General features: G+C 47.2%; 1 protein-coding gene across 2 annotated transcripts in view; it reads left to right on the forward strand.

The window, feature by feature from the left end:
* The window catches only part of Poc1a (POC1 centriolar protein A), a 72,205-nt gene that overhangs the window by 27,864 nt on the left and 26,967 nt on the right, over positions 1-17,374 (forward strand). For both annotated transcript variants that reach the window (XM_028756741.1, XM_028756742.1), the window contains exon 9: positions 436-528. In XM_028756741.1, coding sequence (XP_028612574.1) covers positions 436-528 — 93 coding nt within the window. The remainder of the gene's footprint in view (positions 1-435; positions 529-17,374) is intronic.

A 17,374-nucleotide genomic window follows, 5' to 3' on the forward strand; every position in this document is an offset into this window, starting at 1 on the left:
GACATATGCTGGATTCCTCACCTAAGGCCTCACAGTAAGGGGCTGGAGCCAGGACAGCAGTCCAGTAGTGTGGTCTGGAGTGTATGTTCACTACTTCCCACAGTGTCCTGGGCAAGCTACCACCCTCAAGCCTTCCTTTCCAGACCGACATGATAGACAAGGAAAGGAAACAAATGGATTTGATAGTGATTCTGACATTGAGACAGCTGTGACACTTGGGTAGAGGGACAAGCAGGTGCTAAGATCTAATCATGCTATGTGGTGATACCCCACCCTGGTGCCACATGCACCAGGCCTGTACCCAGAGACTCCTCATCAGGGATGTGAGGCAGGTCCCAGAGTTGGATTGGCATATCAGGTAGGAGCCACTACGGCTGAGAACTTTGGGGTGGACTCAGTTACCTCTCTTAATTCTCTACCTGTTGCTCTTGACAGGTGATGGTCTGGAAGAGTAACTTTGACATCGTTGATTATGGAGACGTGAAAGCACGGAGGCCCCCACCCCTAACCAGCTCTGCTGGGACTCTGGTAAGTGGCTTGGCAGTTAGGGCTTGAACCTTGTGACTCAGATAGTCACAGTGATCAGCACAAGGCTTGGAGGTGAGGGGGACTGGAGGCTTCTCTGTCATGAGAAAGGAACCTTGGTATGATCTACCAAATAACACTTTGAGCCTTAACTCCAATCCAGACTGAACAAACAAGACATAAAGGCTGCAGAGCAGTTTTAGGGTCCAGGATGCCGGCCCCTTTGGTGGGGGTACTGTCATGGTATATGTTGCTGCTGGAGGGAGGCCAAGGCACACAAAGGACCTGTCCAATGCTGGGCCTTCCTCCAGTCACAGGACCCATGTCCATGGTTCCTAGAGGGCTCAGCTGGGACGGATGGGAAAGACCCTGGTTTGGTTATTCTCAGTTCTTTATTCTTTTTCTCCTTAAACCATGGAGAGGAAGTTCCTTAGCCACAGACCATTTTTAGTACTTTTGTTGGTTAAAGGACAGTCAGTATTCCTGAGTAAAAAGAATCTAATTTTGTAAAATAAATCACTGAGTGAAAAATGATAACTGATAAAGGCTCATTAAATAAATCTATCACTCATTTCAACTTGGGTTGAAATCCCAAAGGCTTTAGGCTTCTATGGCCATGGACTGTTTTATCCTTTCCTCCTCCTGGGCCAAAGAAACACTGTGGCCTCCTGGGTGGGAGGAAGCTGGCCTGAGCAACAGGAAATGGCTCACCCAAACCCTCAGCAAGTCAAGGCTGGAACTCAGAATAGAACCAGGAAGCCTCCTAGTCTGTCCCAGGCTTACTGTGGCTGCCCCCAGTCTGCACTAGAGCTGCCTCTGGAGTAGGCTACATTGTGCCTACAATTTTCTCCCAAGAATCTCTCCCTTGACCCAGCCACTGTGGCTGGAGGCTTTGTTTCCACTCTGTGTTTGAGCTATAAGCTAGGTGGAGCTTTCTGGGTTGCCCCAGTGTTCTCCTTGCTTCTAATCCATTTTCTGCTTAGAAAGCACTTTGAATGGCAAGGCTAGGGTCCTGTGTGGATCCTGCCCTCTATCCTGCAGCTCCCTGACTATTGGGCACTTACAGGGAGACCAGCACTGCCCAGACCGTTACATGTACTCGTTGCCTGCAGAGTGAGTGGGTGGTTCTTGCCCTAGTTCTCAGGTGAGACTCCGAGCTATAACCATGCTATCTCCTCTGAGCAAGGCTTAGTAGCCATGCAGGTGGCTGCTGGTGCCAGGGGGCTGTTTGATAGCCCTTCCTATCCTGCGAGGCCACTGCTGTCTGCCTTGGGGGAGTGGGTAGGATCAGGTGGAAGAAAAATTGACATTACTACTATTATTATTAAAAAGAATTTCATGCAAGTATTGAACATTTTCCTCCCACCCCCTGCCCTCTCATCTCTCTTCCCTCCCATCCTGATTGTTATCTTTGTCCCTGCAGTTTAACTTGTACTTTCATGTCATGTGTATGTACACAGGTTTATGAATCTATATAAAACGTAGGAACCACAAAAGAGAGAAAACATTTAGTGTTTGCCTTCCTGAGACTGCCTTGATTCATTTAATCCGGACATCTCTGGTTGCATCCATTTGCCTGTAAACAACATAGCTTCATTCTTTTTGTGAGTTAGCTGTTGTGAGTAAGGCTGCAGGTGTCTCTGGGATATGCTGGCTTGGAGTTCCTCCAGTAAACACCAAGCAGTGGTAGATAGAGCTGGGCCACACGGTCAATCTGCTTTTAGTTGTTTGAGAAGCCTCCACTCTGAGTCCCACAGTGGCTACTAGCTTACGTTTCCACCAATGGAGCATAAGTGGTCATTTTGTCTACATCCTTGCCAACATTTGTTGTTTGTTTCTTAATGGCAATTCTGACAGGACTAGGGTGGAACTCATTGTAGTTTTGATGACTAGTGAGATTGCCTGTATTTTTTTTTTTCTTATAATTAGGAAATTAAGTTGGACAAACTGCCTGTTGTCAGAATGGGGAACATACCCGCCTTGTTTCCCAGAGCTTCAGGGCCTGAGAGTCTAGGGTGCAGTCACATCACGTGAGTAGAGGAAGACAGCGTGAGAGGATGGAGAATTGGAGGTGAAGGGCTGAATAGGACCCAGAGCAGCCAGTTGTCCTCAAACTACTTTGAGGCCCATATTGGGGCTATTGCTATAGTCCTACCAATGGGTGCCCCTACATGGGACTCAAGCAGGGGACAGGATATGAGTTCTGATATCATGGAGCTGCCTCTGAACCCTGCTGAGTAGTCCTGGGCAAGCACCCCCATCTTCCCAAGCCTCCATTTCTTCAGGGGTTCAGAATACCCCCATAGGCATGTAATGAAGGCACCTAAAAGTGACACAGTAATCTTAGAGTTATTCTTGGTTGAGATAGGAACTTTTTCTTTGTCCTAAGTCCCTTCTAGAGCCTTGAGAGAATGGGTATGCCTTCTAGACACCCAAACATACACACACCTAATGCTGCCTGAGGGGTTTCATTGAAAGGGAAAAAGAAGACGGCCCAGGGTATTGTTCTGCCTGGTTTTAGTGTGGTGTGTGTGTGTGTGTGTGTGTGTGTGTGTGTGTGTGTGTATGTATGTGTGTATGATAAAATTGACCATTTTAACCATGTCTCAGTGTCTGTCTTAGTAAGTCATTAGCATCCACCTCCACGGATTTTTCATTCTCCTGTGCTGGAGACAGCAAGTTTTTGCAAAACTGTGGTAGCTAGGTTCTCTCCTTAGGTAGAAAGGGACCTGGTTAGTTTCTTTCCTGGCACTCAGATCACCTGTTTGGCCAGAGAGCTCAGCTCCTCACGGGCCCGGGAGCACTGCTTTGTCCTGTGAACAGGCTCTGACAAGCGCCCGTGCTTCACTTCTCCCCACGTCCCATCTTTCCAGTGACTCCGGGTTGCTCAGCCTCAGCAGTTTGCATTGGGGCAGATATTCTTTGAGTGCAGTCCCATGCACCATGACATCGTTAGCATCCTTGGCCTTTACCTAATAGATGCCAGTAGCATCCTGCTTCCCAATTGTGATGACCAGAAATGTCTTCAGCTATTGTCAGGTGTTACCACTGAGAATTACTGCAAAACCTTCTTGTTCAGAAGGAGCCCAGAAAGAAAGTGGTTGGGAGGCGTGGGGTGAGGCTGTGGGAGAAGTGTGCAGGGGAACTGAGGTAGGCTGCTCTAGGAGCCTGTGCCAAGGATTCTGCTCAGCTGGGTCAGGTTTGGGTTCCCACCAGAAGATGTAGACCAGAGCTCTCAGCTCAGTCCATTTTGCAGGAATGCGGTTCGGTCTATCAGATTTCAGGCTCTCCTAGAGATGTTGGTAAACAATAAGAAAAGACTCTTTACCTTTAGCAACTTGGTTTTCTTCAGAATGGCTGTGTCTTGTCCTTCCTGCCCAAAGGCTATCAGACTCGAAGGCAATACCTAATGAGAGGCCTGTGGGTGGCCAGGGTGGTTTACTTCTCCAGTCATGACCCAGCTGTTCTGCCGCTCTGATGCCCTTTGCCCCCATCATCTCTGTCTCCCAGTCGCCTAGTCACTGAAACAAGGTGTGTACTCCTGGGCATTTGGAGTTGTCAGGGAGTTCATTGGGCCAAGTACATGTGGAAGTTCTGACCTTGTGCTTTCTCCAGGGTGGCCATTGGAAACCAGAGGGACAGACCTTACCTGGACCCCTTGCTGCTCCCCCCACCCCTAGCAGAGACTGGCAAGGACAACCTTGTGAGCCCGTAGAGGTCCTTCACCCTTGAGCCCCCCTGCCTGTGACCTCGTCTCTGAATGTGACGTGTCAGCTTTCAGATCTTGGAATGAAGGCTGTCCTTAAACTCACTCCAAGCGGAGCCGTGCTCACTGTGGAGCTATTTTCAACCTCTGGTTGAAATTCACAGCTTATTTTTAGGCACATTTCATGTTGAAAAGCAAAAGCCATTTCCCAGCCATTCAGAATGAGAATAATGGGTGCCATTTTCCCTCTGTTCTTGGCTGAGTTGTACAAAGGAAGGATTTCAGGGCTCGTGGCTGGGGCTCTTTCTCTGCTTGGAAGGTTGCACATGAAGGATTCCAGGCCATGCTGTGGGCTGAGTGGGCAGCAATCTCCATGCTCTGCCCTGAAAGAAAGCTTGAAGGACTACTTGTGGGCAGATGAGTGCCTCCTGGAGGGGTGTGAGTGGGTACCCAGGGGGCTTCTCTGTAGCAGATACTTGTAGTGGTGTTTCAGGGAATTTGCTTAGCCTGTTCCTTGCTGCAGCCCCACCCACAATCTGTTCTTACCTAGTCTCCTGCTCTCTGAACTTGAGGGTCTGTTCCTTAGGCAGAAAGACCCTGGTGTCATGACTAGTTTCAAAGTTAGCGTCTTGCCCATCCCAAATCTTCTGCAGGACAGATTTCTACCCCAGGTGCAGAAATACTTTTAACCTTTTTGTTTGGCTTGTTTTGGACAGGGTCTCACCATGTAGACCAGGCTGACTTTGAATTCACAGATCTTCCTACCTCTGCCTGCATATTGGAATTAAATGCATGTAGTACCATGCTCAACTTTTTAATCTACTTTTAATGAACAAGGATGCATTTATTTGGATCTGCCCTTATTTTTGCCATAGTCAGAGGCCCATTATGCAATTGAGAAGTTGTACTAGGTGGGGTGGGAGAGGAAGAACACCATGTTCTAGGTAATTCAATGAAACTGACAGAGGAAAAAACCAACCCACTTCCTGCGCTCTCAAGGTTGGCTGCTCCTGGTTAGACATTAACCTTGATCTCTGGGTTGAGGGCTTTTCTCTGCTCACTTCTCAAGATTACATTTGAAGGAGAAAAACTACCTGTGGTTAAGTGCTTGGCCTCTGGCTTCCGACCAACCAGTGATTGAATCCTGTCCCTGCCTTGTTTGGGCTGTGACCCTAGCCAGTGGCCGGATCTCTGAGGTCTTGGTTCCTCTTCTGTCAGCCTGGGTCCTCCCCCTTTCATGAGATTTCACAGGTGGCATACCGAGCAGCACTTGGCCCTGTTCCTGGCACACGGTGAGTGCTCACGAAGCATAGCTACTTCAAGAATGTTCTTTTCTCTCTTCAGTCTTTTTTTTTTGTTGTTTTTGTTTTTCGAGACAGGGTTTCTCTGTGTAGCCCTAGCTGTCCTGGAACTCACTCTGTAGACCAGGCTGGCCTCGAACTCAGAAATCCACCTGCCTCTGCCTCCCAAGTGCTGGGATTAAAGGCATGCGCCACCACTGCCCGGCTTCTCTTCAGTCTTTTGAGAGCCAGTCAGAGTGATCAACAGTTCAAACCTTCTGGGGTGAGGGACATTGGACAAGTGTGAGTGCATTGCTGACTAGGATAATTTCAGATGCTGGCTCCTCCATCAGGTGGTTCTTGTGAGGACCAGGAAGAGTTTTAGACCCCTCCAAACATATATTGTTTGTTTTAACTGACAGATCCAAAGTCCTCTGAGCTTGCAGATAAGAAAGTAAACCTGTGAGGAGGGTGGAAACAAATCACACATATATATACACCTACACACCACACCACATATATACCCACTGCACTCATCCATCACACCAGACAAAACATATACCACACATACACGTACACTTATACCATACACACACATATACCACACACACTACATCACACACGCACGCACACACGCACGCACACACGCACACCCTCAAGACTCCTTAGGACAAAATGCCCAGGAACCTCAGAGACTTAGTGCCAGAACCTTTCCCAGAGAAGCAGTTGGCACGGCCAAGAATATCTGCCCTTAGCCTGAGGCCTCCTTCTTGAGCCCCCCTCCCCCTTCTGCCTTGTGCTTCAGGTTCTGAGGGCAAAGTTCTAGTCACCTGTTATGCCTGTGTTTTGTTTTGGGTTCTGCCGTGTGCTTCTGAGTTTGGGTGCAAAGGGGATCTGATTTCCGCTCCATAGATACTTCCCCTATTCTGAGGATCTGGAGGGTCCTTAGTGCTTGTGGGGCGTTTTTAAGACCTAGCTTTTCCCCACAGGAACCTCACCTAAGGAGGCAAAGAGGAGACCCATTTCCACCTGCCTCAAGGGTTTCATCTCAGTGCCCTTTGTCTGCTGTTATAAACACTGTGGACTAGGTAGCTTTTAAACATATGATGTCATACAACATTGACATCACAGTTGTGGAGGCACTGGTGAGGGTGTGGTGGTACAGAGGTGATTCCTTTCTTCAGTGTCCTACTGCGGTAGACAGTGCTGGCTAAAACCTTTTTATAAGGACACTAATCCTAATCATGGCAGCTCTGTCCTCATGACCCAGTTACCCTCCCCCAAAGGCTTAATTCCAAATATGCTAGGGATTATGATTCTAACATATCAATTTTATGGGGGATACAAATACTCAAACTATTAGCAATTTGATTTCCTGAGTTGGATCTGTTTTCCAGAATATAGATTTCTGTTTTGGGGATTTGCTTTTTTGTAGAGAGAAATAAGGGCTCAAGCTGGTTATGGGTGGCACACACCTGTAATTCCAGCCCTTGGAAGGTGGTGGGAGGAAGATCGGGGGCCAGCCTGAGCTACAGGAGAGCCTGCCCCCAAAAAACAAAACACAAAATAAAGGAAACTCAAATTGGAAGGCATGCTTAGAAGGAGGGTCATTGAGGGTGTCTGAAGCAGAGTGAACCCCAGATTTAAGTGTCTTAAAAAGGAACTTCTCCCTTCTCCACTTGACCCCATTTCTGGGTCTTTTTCTTTTTTCTTTTTTCTTTTTTTTTTCCTCCAGACTGTTAACGGGAATTCTTGGCTTTCTGTCTGCTCCCATGGAGTCAGATGCCAGCAGCCGCATAGCTGGAATAAAGGGTTGGTTTTACAGGGCCCATCGCCCCATCATATGGCGCTGCCCTGCCTCTGGGTCCAGGGCTTCTCTGGTCCTAGTGCTGTATCTCTTTCTGCGTACATGTTGTACATCCAGCTGAATGGCCAGTTTTGTCCATTGTGCCCCTCATCTCTGTGGGTGATGGCTTGGTGGAGAACAGGGAGTCAGGTCCTCTCCTGAGGGGCCCCAATCCTGTTTGGTGTTGGGAAGCTTTGCAGATCTCAGAGGGCTTTGAGGGATGACTTAGGAACAGTAGGGATGCTGAGACTTATCATCTCTGTGTGACTCCTGGTACAATTCACTGATGCCTTCTGCATGCAGAAGAGGAACCTAGACTCAGGTCATATGACATTCTGGTAAATGGTTCTAGAATTCCCAGTGAATGGTCCCAGTCAAGTGCAGGCCCCTGGGGTGGGCTGCAGCAAAACCAAGAGAGTCTTGAATGAAAAATCAAAAGGTGTCTCCCCTTTTCTCCTTCAGCATCCTCAGACCTAAGACAAGCACCCAGGCTCAGTGTGTGTATGAGTACACACTCACATGTAGAACAGTGGCATTGCTGTCTTAGGGGCCTGTGGAGTGTGCATTTCTACCTTTGGTCAGATATGATCATTAGTGCCTACTGCTGCTGCTTAGTGTTATTCTGCAGACATAGGGTGCTGTGGATCCGGGCACAGGACAGGGGGTGTCAGGTAATCTGGCTGCTCAGATGCCTTCCTGGTGTGAAAGTGGGAATATTACAAGGACAGATTGCATTTGCACAAGGTGACATTTGCAGGAGTCCATGTTAGCTGTCAGGATAAAGACAGGCTTTTCTTTTTTCTTTTCTTTTTTTTTTTTTTTTTTTTGAGTCTCACTATAAAATCTTGGCTGCTGGCCTCAAACTCATAGAGATTTGTCTAGTTCTTGCTGCTTCCCCATTATTGGGATTAAAAGTGTGTGCCACCATGCCCAGCCAAGGCACTCATTTTAACATTTGACATTTATTTATTGTCAGAAGCTCCTCCAGCTGGTTCTCAAACTCAGTCGTGTATCAAAGCACACCTGGGGATGTTAAAACTTAACTGCTGGCTGTACCATCCCCAGGGGGTCTGATTTGCTAGAGAGTTTCCACTTCTAACACATCAGACACTGATGCAGCCAGTGCAGGACCCACTCTGAAAATTGGTCTATTGGAAGACAGTGTATCCAATGGTGTTTGACATCCTAGACAAGGAGTCTTTTTCCGTCTTAGACATTCCTGTGACTGGTAGAAGTTAGAGCTTGAGAGAAGCAATTGAAGAATAGGTTGTCCCTCTCATCCCACTGTAGTGGACATGGGTGTAGGGGGAGGGATATGGCTCTGGTTTGAATCTTCAGTATTGTTCCTAGAGATTCCAGTGCTGTCCTGTGGGTCTTTTAAACCTATGAGCACTCATCAGTGGGCTTAGAACTAGGCAGACAGACCTACAACTTCTGACCAGCCAAGACTGTCGGTAAGGAAGATGCTGCCCTGGCATGGGACATGCCAGGCTTGTCTTTCCGTCTCGCCTCCTGGCTGCTATTAGATGCTCTGTCTATAGTCAGTAGCTTATTCTTGAAGCTCCACTTCCAGCCACTGCTTTCTTCATTGTCCTCAGTGTCTCCTTTTGTCTGTGTTTCCCACCTCACGCACCTTAGATGTGGATATTTAGACCAGCTTCATCCTCTGGAGAGCCTGCTGAATCTTGAATCTGCATGAAGCCCAGAGGCCTCAGATTCAGTTCTGCGTGTATCAGGGCTCACCCAGCATGTAAATCCAACCATGCACACCCTTTTTTGAATTCTGCTAACTCCTTTGGGAAATCTTCCTTCTCCATGTGGGACCAGGACTGTCGGTAGCCCCACTCTTGCATGCGGAGAGATGGCTTCAAGTCAGACAACAGTGGGGTAGCCAAACCATCATGCTTTACTATAAGGCACACACAGCCCTTGAGCACCTGTGCTCTCAGCAACTGCTCTAGCATTGTCATTTTGCTGATGGTGATGACAAGCCACCTACAGCCCTGTCAGTCCATATTTTCAGACTCCCTCTCTACATAAGAGACAGCAGAAGCCACGGAAGAATATAGCCAGCTTTGTGGTGCTGAGCAGAGCATGCATGAGAATCAGGCATCTGAGGCTCGTCCTTTTCTCTTCTTTTGGCTCTATTCTGTTTTTTAAACCCAGAAAGCTGGAAATGGGAGAAACAAGCCACATGTAGAAGCAAGCCCAGATGCTTGGGCCTGGCTCTGCTTCTCTGGGGCACCTGTTCCCAGAAGAGCTGCCCTCTGCCATCGGCTTTTTCCTTCATGTAGTCTTCCCAGGTATTTGGAGACTGGAAATTCTTTCTCTTTTCCTTCCTTCCTTCCTTCCTTCCTTCCTTCCTTCCTTCCTTCTTTCCTTTTTAAAAACCAAAAAAACCAGGGTCTTTCTCCATAGCTTGGCTGTCTTGAAAATCACTATGTAGACCAGGCTGGCCTTGAACTCAGAGATCAGTTTACCTGTCTCCTGAGTACTAGCTCCTGAGTACTAAAGGTCATCATGTCTGGCCTTTTTTATTTTTAGATAGATAGATAGATAGATAGATAGATAGATAGATAGATAGCTATAGAAGTCTCTGGACAACTTTCAGGAGTTCTTTCTTTTCACCATGTGGGTCTTGAACTCAGGTCATCAAATTTGGTAGCAAGCACCTTGACTCACTGAGCTATCTCACCAGCCCTTGAAATTCTTGCGACTACACCTGCCCAGAGCAGCCTGCTTCCCAGAGTAGGCTCCCCTTTCCCACCATCAGTTAGTCACAGTCCTAGGACTGAGCTTTGTTCTCCCCACAGCGGCCAGTGTGTGGCTGGAACAGGAATCCTGAGAGTCAGTGTGGAGGACATGTGCCTGGGGTCACTGAGCAGTGTGCGGGAGTGTGTGAGCCTGGTGCCTGGGGTCACTGAGCAGTGTGCGGGGAGTGTGTGAGCCTGGTACCTGGGGTCACTGAGCAGTGTGCGGGGAGTGTGTGAGCCTAATGCCTGGCTGGCTTTGGCCCTTTCCTTAAGGTGTTTTTTTCCCCATGATCCCAGACTAGATGAAGAAAGTAACTTTCTGGCTTCGTTTGCTCCTCTGGCAGCTGATGCCATGGGATGGTACGGGCAGCCATCAGGCCACAAAAGGATGCAGAAGCTACTTGTCTGGACTAGACTCCAGAGCTTCTTCTCATTTGAAATGGAAAATCCCTTTTTGCATTTTATATTTTCCAGATTGGCTAGTAGTGTTGACCATGTGGTGTAAGGGTGTTGGATAATACTTATGTTTATGTTCTTATTGGTTACCATGGCAAAAGAAAAAAAATCAGAATAGATGGTTTCCATGGAGATTATCTTACAGTTAGTTTCCCTGAAGGTCTGGACACTGCTGTGGGCTCAGTGAATACTGTTACTGCCATCAGAGACTTTCTCTACAAAGTGTCATCGCCTCGTGCAGACATTCTTTAGACTTGGGCAAAGCCATCTGCCTCCCATGCTTGCAGACCCTAGCACCCTAAAGATGGTGACCCGTGGCTCTGCTTCCTGCTGGAGTTTCTCAACATGGCGCCAGCCCACAGCACTTGTCATCAAAACAAACAAAAGCCCTTGTGTGACAGAATAATTCAGATTAGCACTGGAGTGGATCAGACAGCACCCCAACCCCTTCACCTGGGTTCCCCACTCACCAGCCTTACATCTTCCCCACACTTTTTAGAACCCCAGAGCATTTCTTTAATTCCAGATACAACATTTTACTCTAAATAAGGATTTTCCTTGATTATGTAACTGTAAGGCTATTGTCACAGTCAACAATATTAATGATTTCTTCATAACAAATACCTAGAACATGCTCACATTTTCCCACATTGTATCAAGAATGTCGTTTTGGGGATTGTAGTGGGGATATGGCTCAGTTGGCAGAGTACTGTATTTGATTCCCAATACCAAATTAAAAAAGGGTGTGGTGATATATGCCTGCAATCCTAGCCTTTGGGAGCAAAGGCAGGAGGATCATAAGTTCAAGTTATCTTTGGCTACATAGCAATTTTGTAAGACTGGGGGAGGGGGAGGGGCGGGTGTCTTTTCACTTGAGTAAGGATATAAACCTTGCATGCCCATGTGTATCATCCTGTTGTCTGCACACTCCTCTCCACCCTGCCCATAGTCCAGAGTCAGGCCAGGAACAGGAGGACCTCCTTGACCCACTGTCCTTAGGAAGACCCAACTCTTCCTGGAGCTATGGTGGCTACATAGGCAAGCTACTGCTAGGTGACCTGGGCCAGGCACCGTCACCGGATAGGATGTGCTGGCCTTCTTTGGCGCCTGCAGGGGGAGGGGAGAGAGGGATGATGTAACTATAGTCTCTGCTGTCTGCAACTTTATTTTCCAGGAAAGAGAGGCCATGAGGCCCCATGGGACACAGCCTCCTCCTTGGGAAGCATGGGGCACTGGCAAAGGATTCTATCTAATCTGAGGCCAGCTGCCTCTGCTGATTGGCTAGAGTCAGGCCTGGGTATCTGTCCTGGCAGGCCTAGTTCACATCATTTTATGCTGTGCAAAATATGAATTAACTGAGCTTGGGAGTGATGCCTGGTGTATGGTCGGTGACTCTGACACTCTCCATTGAACTAAGTGCAAGGAGACTTTAAAATAGTCTAGCCTTTGTTCCTAGGGTTTTACAATTCAACTCCAGTAGTTACAATGATCTGTCTTCAAGTGGGTCTATAAATAAACTGCTACTGTTCCTCTTTGTCACCAGAGCTTCTGAGTCCCCCAGAGACGTCTCTGCTGCTTGTCTTCATTAGAGGCCTCTCATCTGTAGGGCAGCTGCAGCCATCAGAAAGCTGGGCTGACACGTGGAGTTTGTAAAAACAGCAGCACGTTCCCTTTGAAAAATCCAGTTCCCCCCAAATTAACTATGGAGGGAGAAATAGCAGCTTTGCTTTGGAGAAACTTGGAAAGTGGACAGTGCCCCACAGAGCCGTCAGCATTAAGTCCTGGCTGCACAGGCCCTGCAGTGTCAAAGTGTGTAACCTGAATCCAGTCACAGGAAATATCAAGCAAACACAATTGAGAAAATAACTGACCAGTGTTGTTGGAAAGTATCAGTCATGAAAGACAAAGGAGGCCTGGGGAGCTGACACAGATTGCACAAGGCTGAATAAATTGTAAAGGATGGTGAAGGGGCCAGGGATCGGGCGGCTGGCAAAGCCTCAGCACACAAACCTGAGGACCTGAGTGTGGAACCCCAGCTCTCATGTAGAAAGCCAGGTGTGGCAGCTCACTGGCCGGCCAGGCTAGCTGAATTAGTGAGCTTCAGGTTCTGAGAGACATTGTCTCAAAAAATAAAGTGGAGAACAACTGAGGAAGTTAACCAGTGTTGACCTCTGTCCTTCGTAGGTGTGTGCAGCCACACACATGCACATACACCACACACACAGTGTGTGTGTATATATATATATATATATATAAATATATATATATTTATACACACACACACTAAACACACACACACTAAACACACATGCATACTATTTACAATACATACATATACATACTACACACACCACACACACCACACACACAGGAAAATCCTGGCTAATATTCTGTCTAGACTGGAGATTGGAGGATATCAGCTGCAGAAACTGGTGAAACTCATATAGCTTTTGGTTAGTGGTATTTCCCAGTGTTGGTCTCCTGATTTAGTGACTGTGCTGTGGTTATGTAAAATGCTGACATGGGGGGGAGGGAGTAATGGAAATTCTATGCACTATATTTTGCAACTTTTCTATAAGTCTAAATTTAGTTCAAAGCAATTTAATCTTTTATTAAAAACCAACTACAGTCAACACTAGAGCTTTATTAGAATTCTTCATCTCCTTCCTCCCTGCACTCCAGGCACTTGCTGTATGGAGACTCGGTGTAGCTGTAGTGGACCTTACAGAATATTTGTGGGGCTGACCTGAACACAAGCTGTCCTGACTGGGACCTCTGTGTGTCCCCAGGGAACACTCTTTCCTAGGAGGGAGTCTCTGCTTGGCTACATTGTTTCCTTTTTAAAAAAAAGATTCCTGTGCTCTGACCACTCACCTTTATTCTGATTGTCCTCCTTAAATATTAGTTCACCTTTAAGACTTTTTTTTTTTTTGGTTTGGGTTATTTTTCTTGTTTGTTTGTTTGAGACAGTCTCTTTAAGTAGCCATGGCTAACCTGAAATTGCCTATGAAGACCAGACTGGCCTTGAATTCAGAGATCTACTTGTCTCTGCTTCAGAAGTGCTGGAATTAAAGGGGAGCTACTCCATCATTCCTGACAAACACTTATTTATTATGTGCGTGTAGTCTGTCACACTTAAATGTGGAGGTCAGAGGTCATCCTGCAGGAGTCAGTTCTCTCCATTCAGCATGTGTATCCCAGGGATCTAACGCAGGTCTTCAGGCTCTGTGGCGAGCTGAGCCATGTGAGGGTGCTCCTGAGGTGTGTCTCACTTGAGTCCTAGCGGACCATATGAAGGAAAGTGGGATGGGCCTGCCTCCTCTGAGGCTCTTGTAAGCCAGGTTAAAGGACCTAGACCTTACTGTCCCTCTGTGTGTTCCTGACCCCACCTTAGCATGCTGCCACTAATGTGTGTCTCTGACTATGCTATGGCAGTGATGCCCTGAACACCAACCAAAAGGGCTGGTTATTGTTGCTTGTCCCAGGAATGAAGGTTGGGGACCTCCTGGGAACTTTGTGGTTATATGATGGGCATGGCCAGTTGCTGTCTCAAGACCTCCATTGGTTTAAAGTGCTTGGCTTTCTCAGTTTCATCTTGTTCCCTCACCTCTCTCTTCTCCTGAGAGCAGAGGTGAACCCTGCCTGCCAGGGCATGCTCTCCCCTCTTTTGAAGACACCCCTTCACTCTATGTGGGAAATGTTTAGAAACTCTTGCAGAGCCAGGCTGGTTGTGAGCCCAGGAGTGGCTGTCTCAGCCCTGGGGCAAGCAAAGTGGAGTTCTGTGCTTTGCCTGTTTATCATTTGCTCCATGCTCACAGGCCTGAGAACAGCCCAGATGTAATGGAATCACCTGCATTCCCTGCCTCTCTGAAGGGAATCATGACATAAAAAGGTACACCATGTTGCCTTTAGTCCCAAAACACAGATTACACTGGTCTGTGTGGCAGGGAGGGCCGGACATCAATGTGTTGATCTGGCCTGTGGATCCTTTGCTGTCTATTTTAAAGACATATACTCAATTTCTAAGTAGTGAGAACCTATGTAGAGACAAGATGGCTAGCTGGCTAGGACCTGGCTGGGATCTTTGCTTGCAGAGTATCCCATTCAGCTGTGAGGCTACTGTTTTGGCTCAGACCTTGTATTTGTCTGTCCCCCAACTTAAGCATGACCCAGCACTCTGCCCTCCCCAGAGCCTGGTGTGGGGAACAGGCAAGTCTAGAGAGCCAGCAGCTGTAAGCAAACCCTAGGCTCACTCTTGGGCAAACATCGGCCAGACTGCCAAACAATTAGATGCTTTTAAGAAACCAGAATTCCTCGTGGCTTCAGAGCTATGTTTAGAACCAGAAGTTTGTTCCCCTGTTGGATTCCAGACCGGAACCCTAAATTACAAGACAAATAAGGGTATAGTACATCTAGTTTGCAAATGTGTGTGATTTAAGAAGCTAGCCCTGCCTCTTCCTCATGAGAAGCAGAGTGTGAGGCTGAGTCCAAGTGAGCTCTACCTTTTAATTCCCTCCCCAGGGTCCGGTTTAGCAAACCTGAAGGCAACTGTAACTTCTGAGAACAGCCAGTGGCCTGAGGTCAGGACAGAGACCTCTGAGCTCCTCTTGCTAAGTGAGTAGACTGCAGTGAAAGAAAAGAAAGCTGAAGAGATTTAACTATAGTGTGTGTGTGTGTGTGTCCCCATCTGTCCGTCCATCCGTCCATCTAGTCCTTCCAGTGTGGCTCTCAGCCTTTCTTTGGAAACTCAGTGATATGCTTTGATGTGTTAAGTAAGCAGTGACCAGGCAGTCTGTGCAAGGAGGAAACTAGTGAGAACTCAGCCTAGGTCACCTCAGCTTCCCCATTCTGGCCCCATATGAAGCCATGAGTCAGTTCTTAGACACTGGTCCATTACAGAGTTTTCATTTTAGGAGCAGGCCAGGCAGAGGACAAGGTCCAGGGTGAAAAATTAAAAGAAAAGGAGAAATGTGTACTCTGGGCAAACATTAATCATCACCCATCCACCCACCTGCAGCTCTGTTCTGTTAGTTCAGCATCGTCCAGTCAAATGGCAGACGCTTCTGGCTACTTGCCTACTGTGTGTGGTCCTTGCTTGGTGCTGCATGGATCCCTGTGTAGCTAAGGGCTGCTTGGGGAACCCTGCCCATGAGAGTCCATGAGAGTGTGCTTCTTCCTCTCTTCCACTGAGGAGACTATACTGAAATAAGATGCTCTGCTCAGCACATGTGAAAAATAGTTCACATATTGATGGCAAGCCTCATGGGCCTCTCACCTAGAGTCATCAGCCTACAGCTTAGCCTCTTGGTGCTGCTCTGTGGGGAGGTGGTGCTCTTCACCGTGAGTGTGGCGTGGTAGTGATAGACTGTCAAGTGTGGTGTGTGCTGGGCAGGTGGGCTCCAAGGGGCACCTAGATGTGATAGTAGCTTTAGAGGGAGTAGAGTTTTGTAATTGGAATAGTAATATTCACCTTGAGAAGTGAGCAACTAGTTCTGAATTTTGTCAAACAGATCTAGTTAGGTAATACTACACCCCAACATATGATCAAAATACAGAATATTTCATTTGTTTCAAAAAGTTTCCTTGTGCCTCTTTGAATATACAAACAACACTAATTGACTTTCTTGTTGTAGGATTTTGTTTGTTTGTTTTTGAGACAGGGTCTCACTATGTAGGTTTGGCTGGCCTGGAACCTGCTTTGCAATCAGGCAGGCCTCAAACTCATAGAGACCTGTCTGCCTCTGTCTCTGCTGAGGTTAAAGGCATGAGCCATCATGCACAGCTGTTGTGAGGTGAGTTTTTGTTTGGTTGGTTTTATTTTTGAGTGTTTTTTGCATATATGTGTGAGTAACATGTAAACATGTGTGGGTACATGTATATGCGCAGTTATGTGTGCACATGCCTGTGGCATTTGACATCCAGTTATCCACTGAACCCAGAGCTTGCAGACTCGGCTAGCCATCGTGCTCTTGGAATTCTGTCCCCACCCCCAGAGTACTAGGGTCGCAGGCTGCCCGGCACGCCTGCTCAGCTTTATGAGGCTCTGTGAATCCAATTCCAGTCCGTGTGCTTGCCTGCCTGGGCCATTTAACCCCTAAGCCATAGCCCCAGCCCCAGCACTTAGTGAGTGACTTTGCTGTCTAAGTTAGTTTGTACCTCTGAGAATTTATGTAAGTGGGATCATATAATTACTTACCCATTTGATCCGGTTTCTTCCAGCCTAATTATTTTGATGTTGATCCATGTTGTTACATGTATAAGTAGTTCATACCTTTTACTACTGAGGAGGATTCAATGGAGTGGATGTGGCACACAGTCTGTTTATCTACCTGAGGGTAAACATCAGGTTATTTTCTGTTATTTGGTTATTACAAACAACAACAATAACAACAACAAAGCTGCTGTGACCTTTCATATGCGTATTTTCTATGGATGTATGGTTCTGTTTTTCTTTCTTTCTTTTTTAAGATTTATTTATTTATTTTATGTGAGTGCATTGTCACTCTCTTCAGAGAGGGGATTGGATCCCATTACAGATGGTTGTGAACCACCATGTGGTTGCTGGGAATTGAACTCAGGACCTCTGGAAGAGCAGCCAGTCCTCTTAACCACTGAGCTATCTCTCCAGTCCTGCTTCTGTTTTTCTTACAGTGTATGGCTAGAACATATAATGGGTATAATACAAAGTTTATACTAGTGTAAGTTTTTAAGTGACTGTACGACTGCTATGGGCCCCCGTGCTAGTCTTACGTGGTTCAGGGATCAGACCGAGGGCCTTGTGCATGCTAGGCAAGCACTCTGAGCTATA

The sequence above is a fragment of the Grammomys surdaster genome, unplaced genomic scaffold, assembly GCF_004785775.1.
Source record: "Grammomys surdaster isolate TR1022 unplaced genomic scaffold, NIH_TR_1.0 126131, whole genome shotgun sequence".
In the NCBI taxonomy this organism is placed as follows: domain Eukaryota; kingdom Metazoa; phylum Chordata; class Mammalia; order Rodentia; family Muridae; genus Grammomys; species Grammomys surdaster.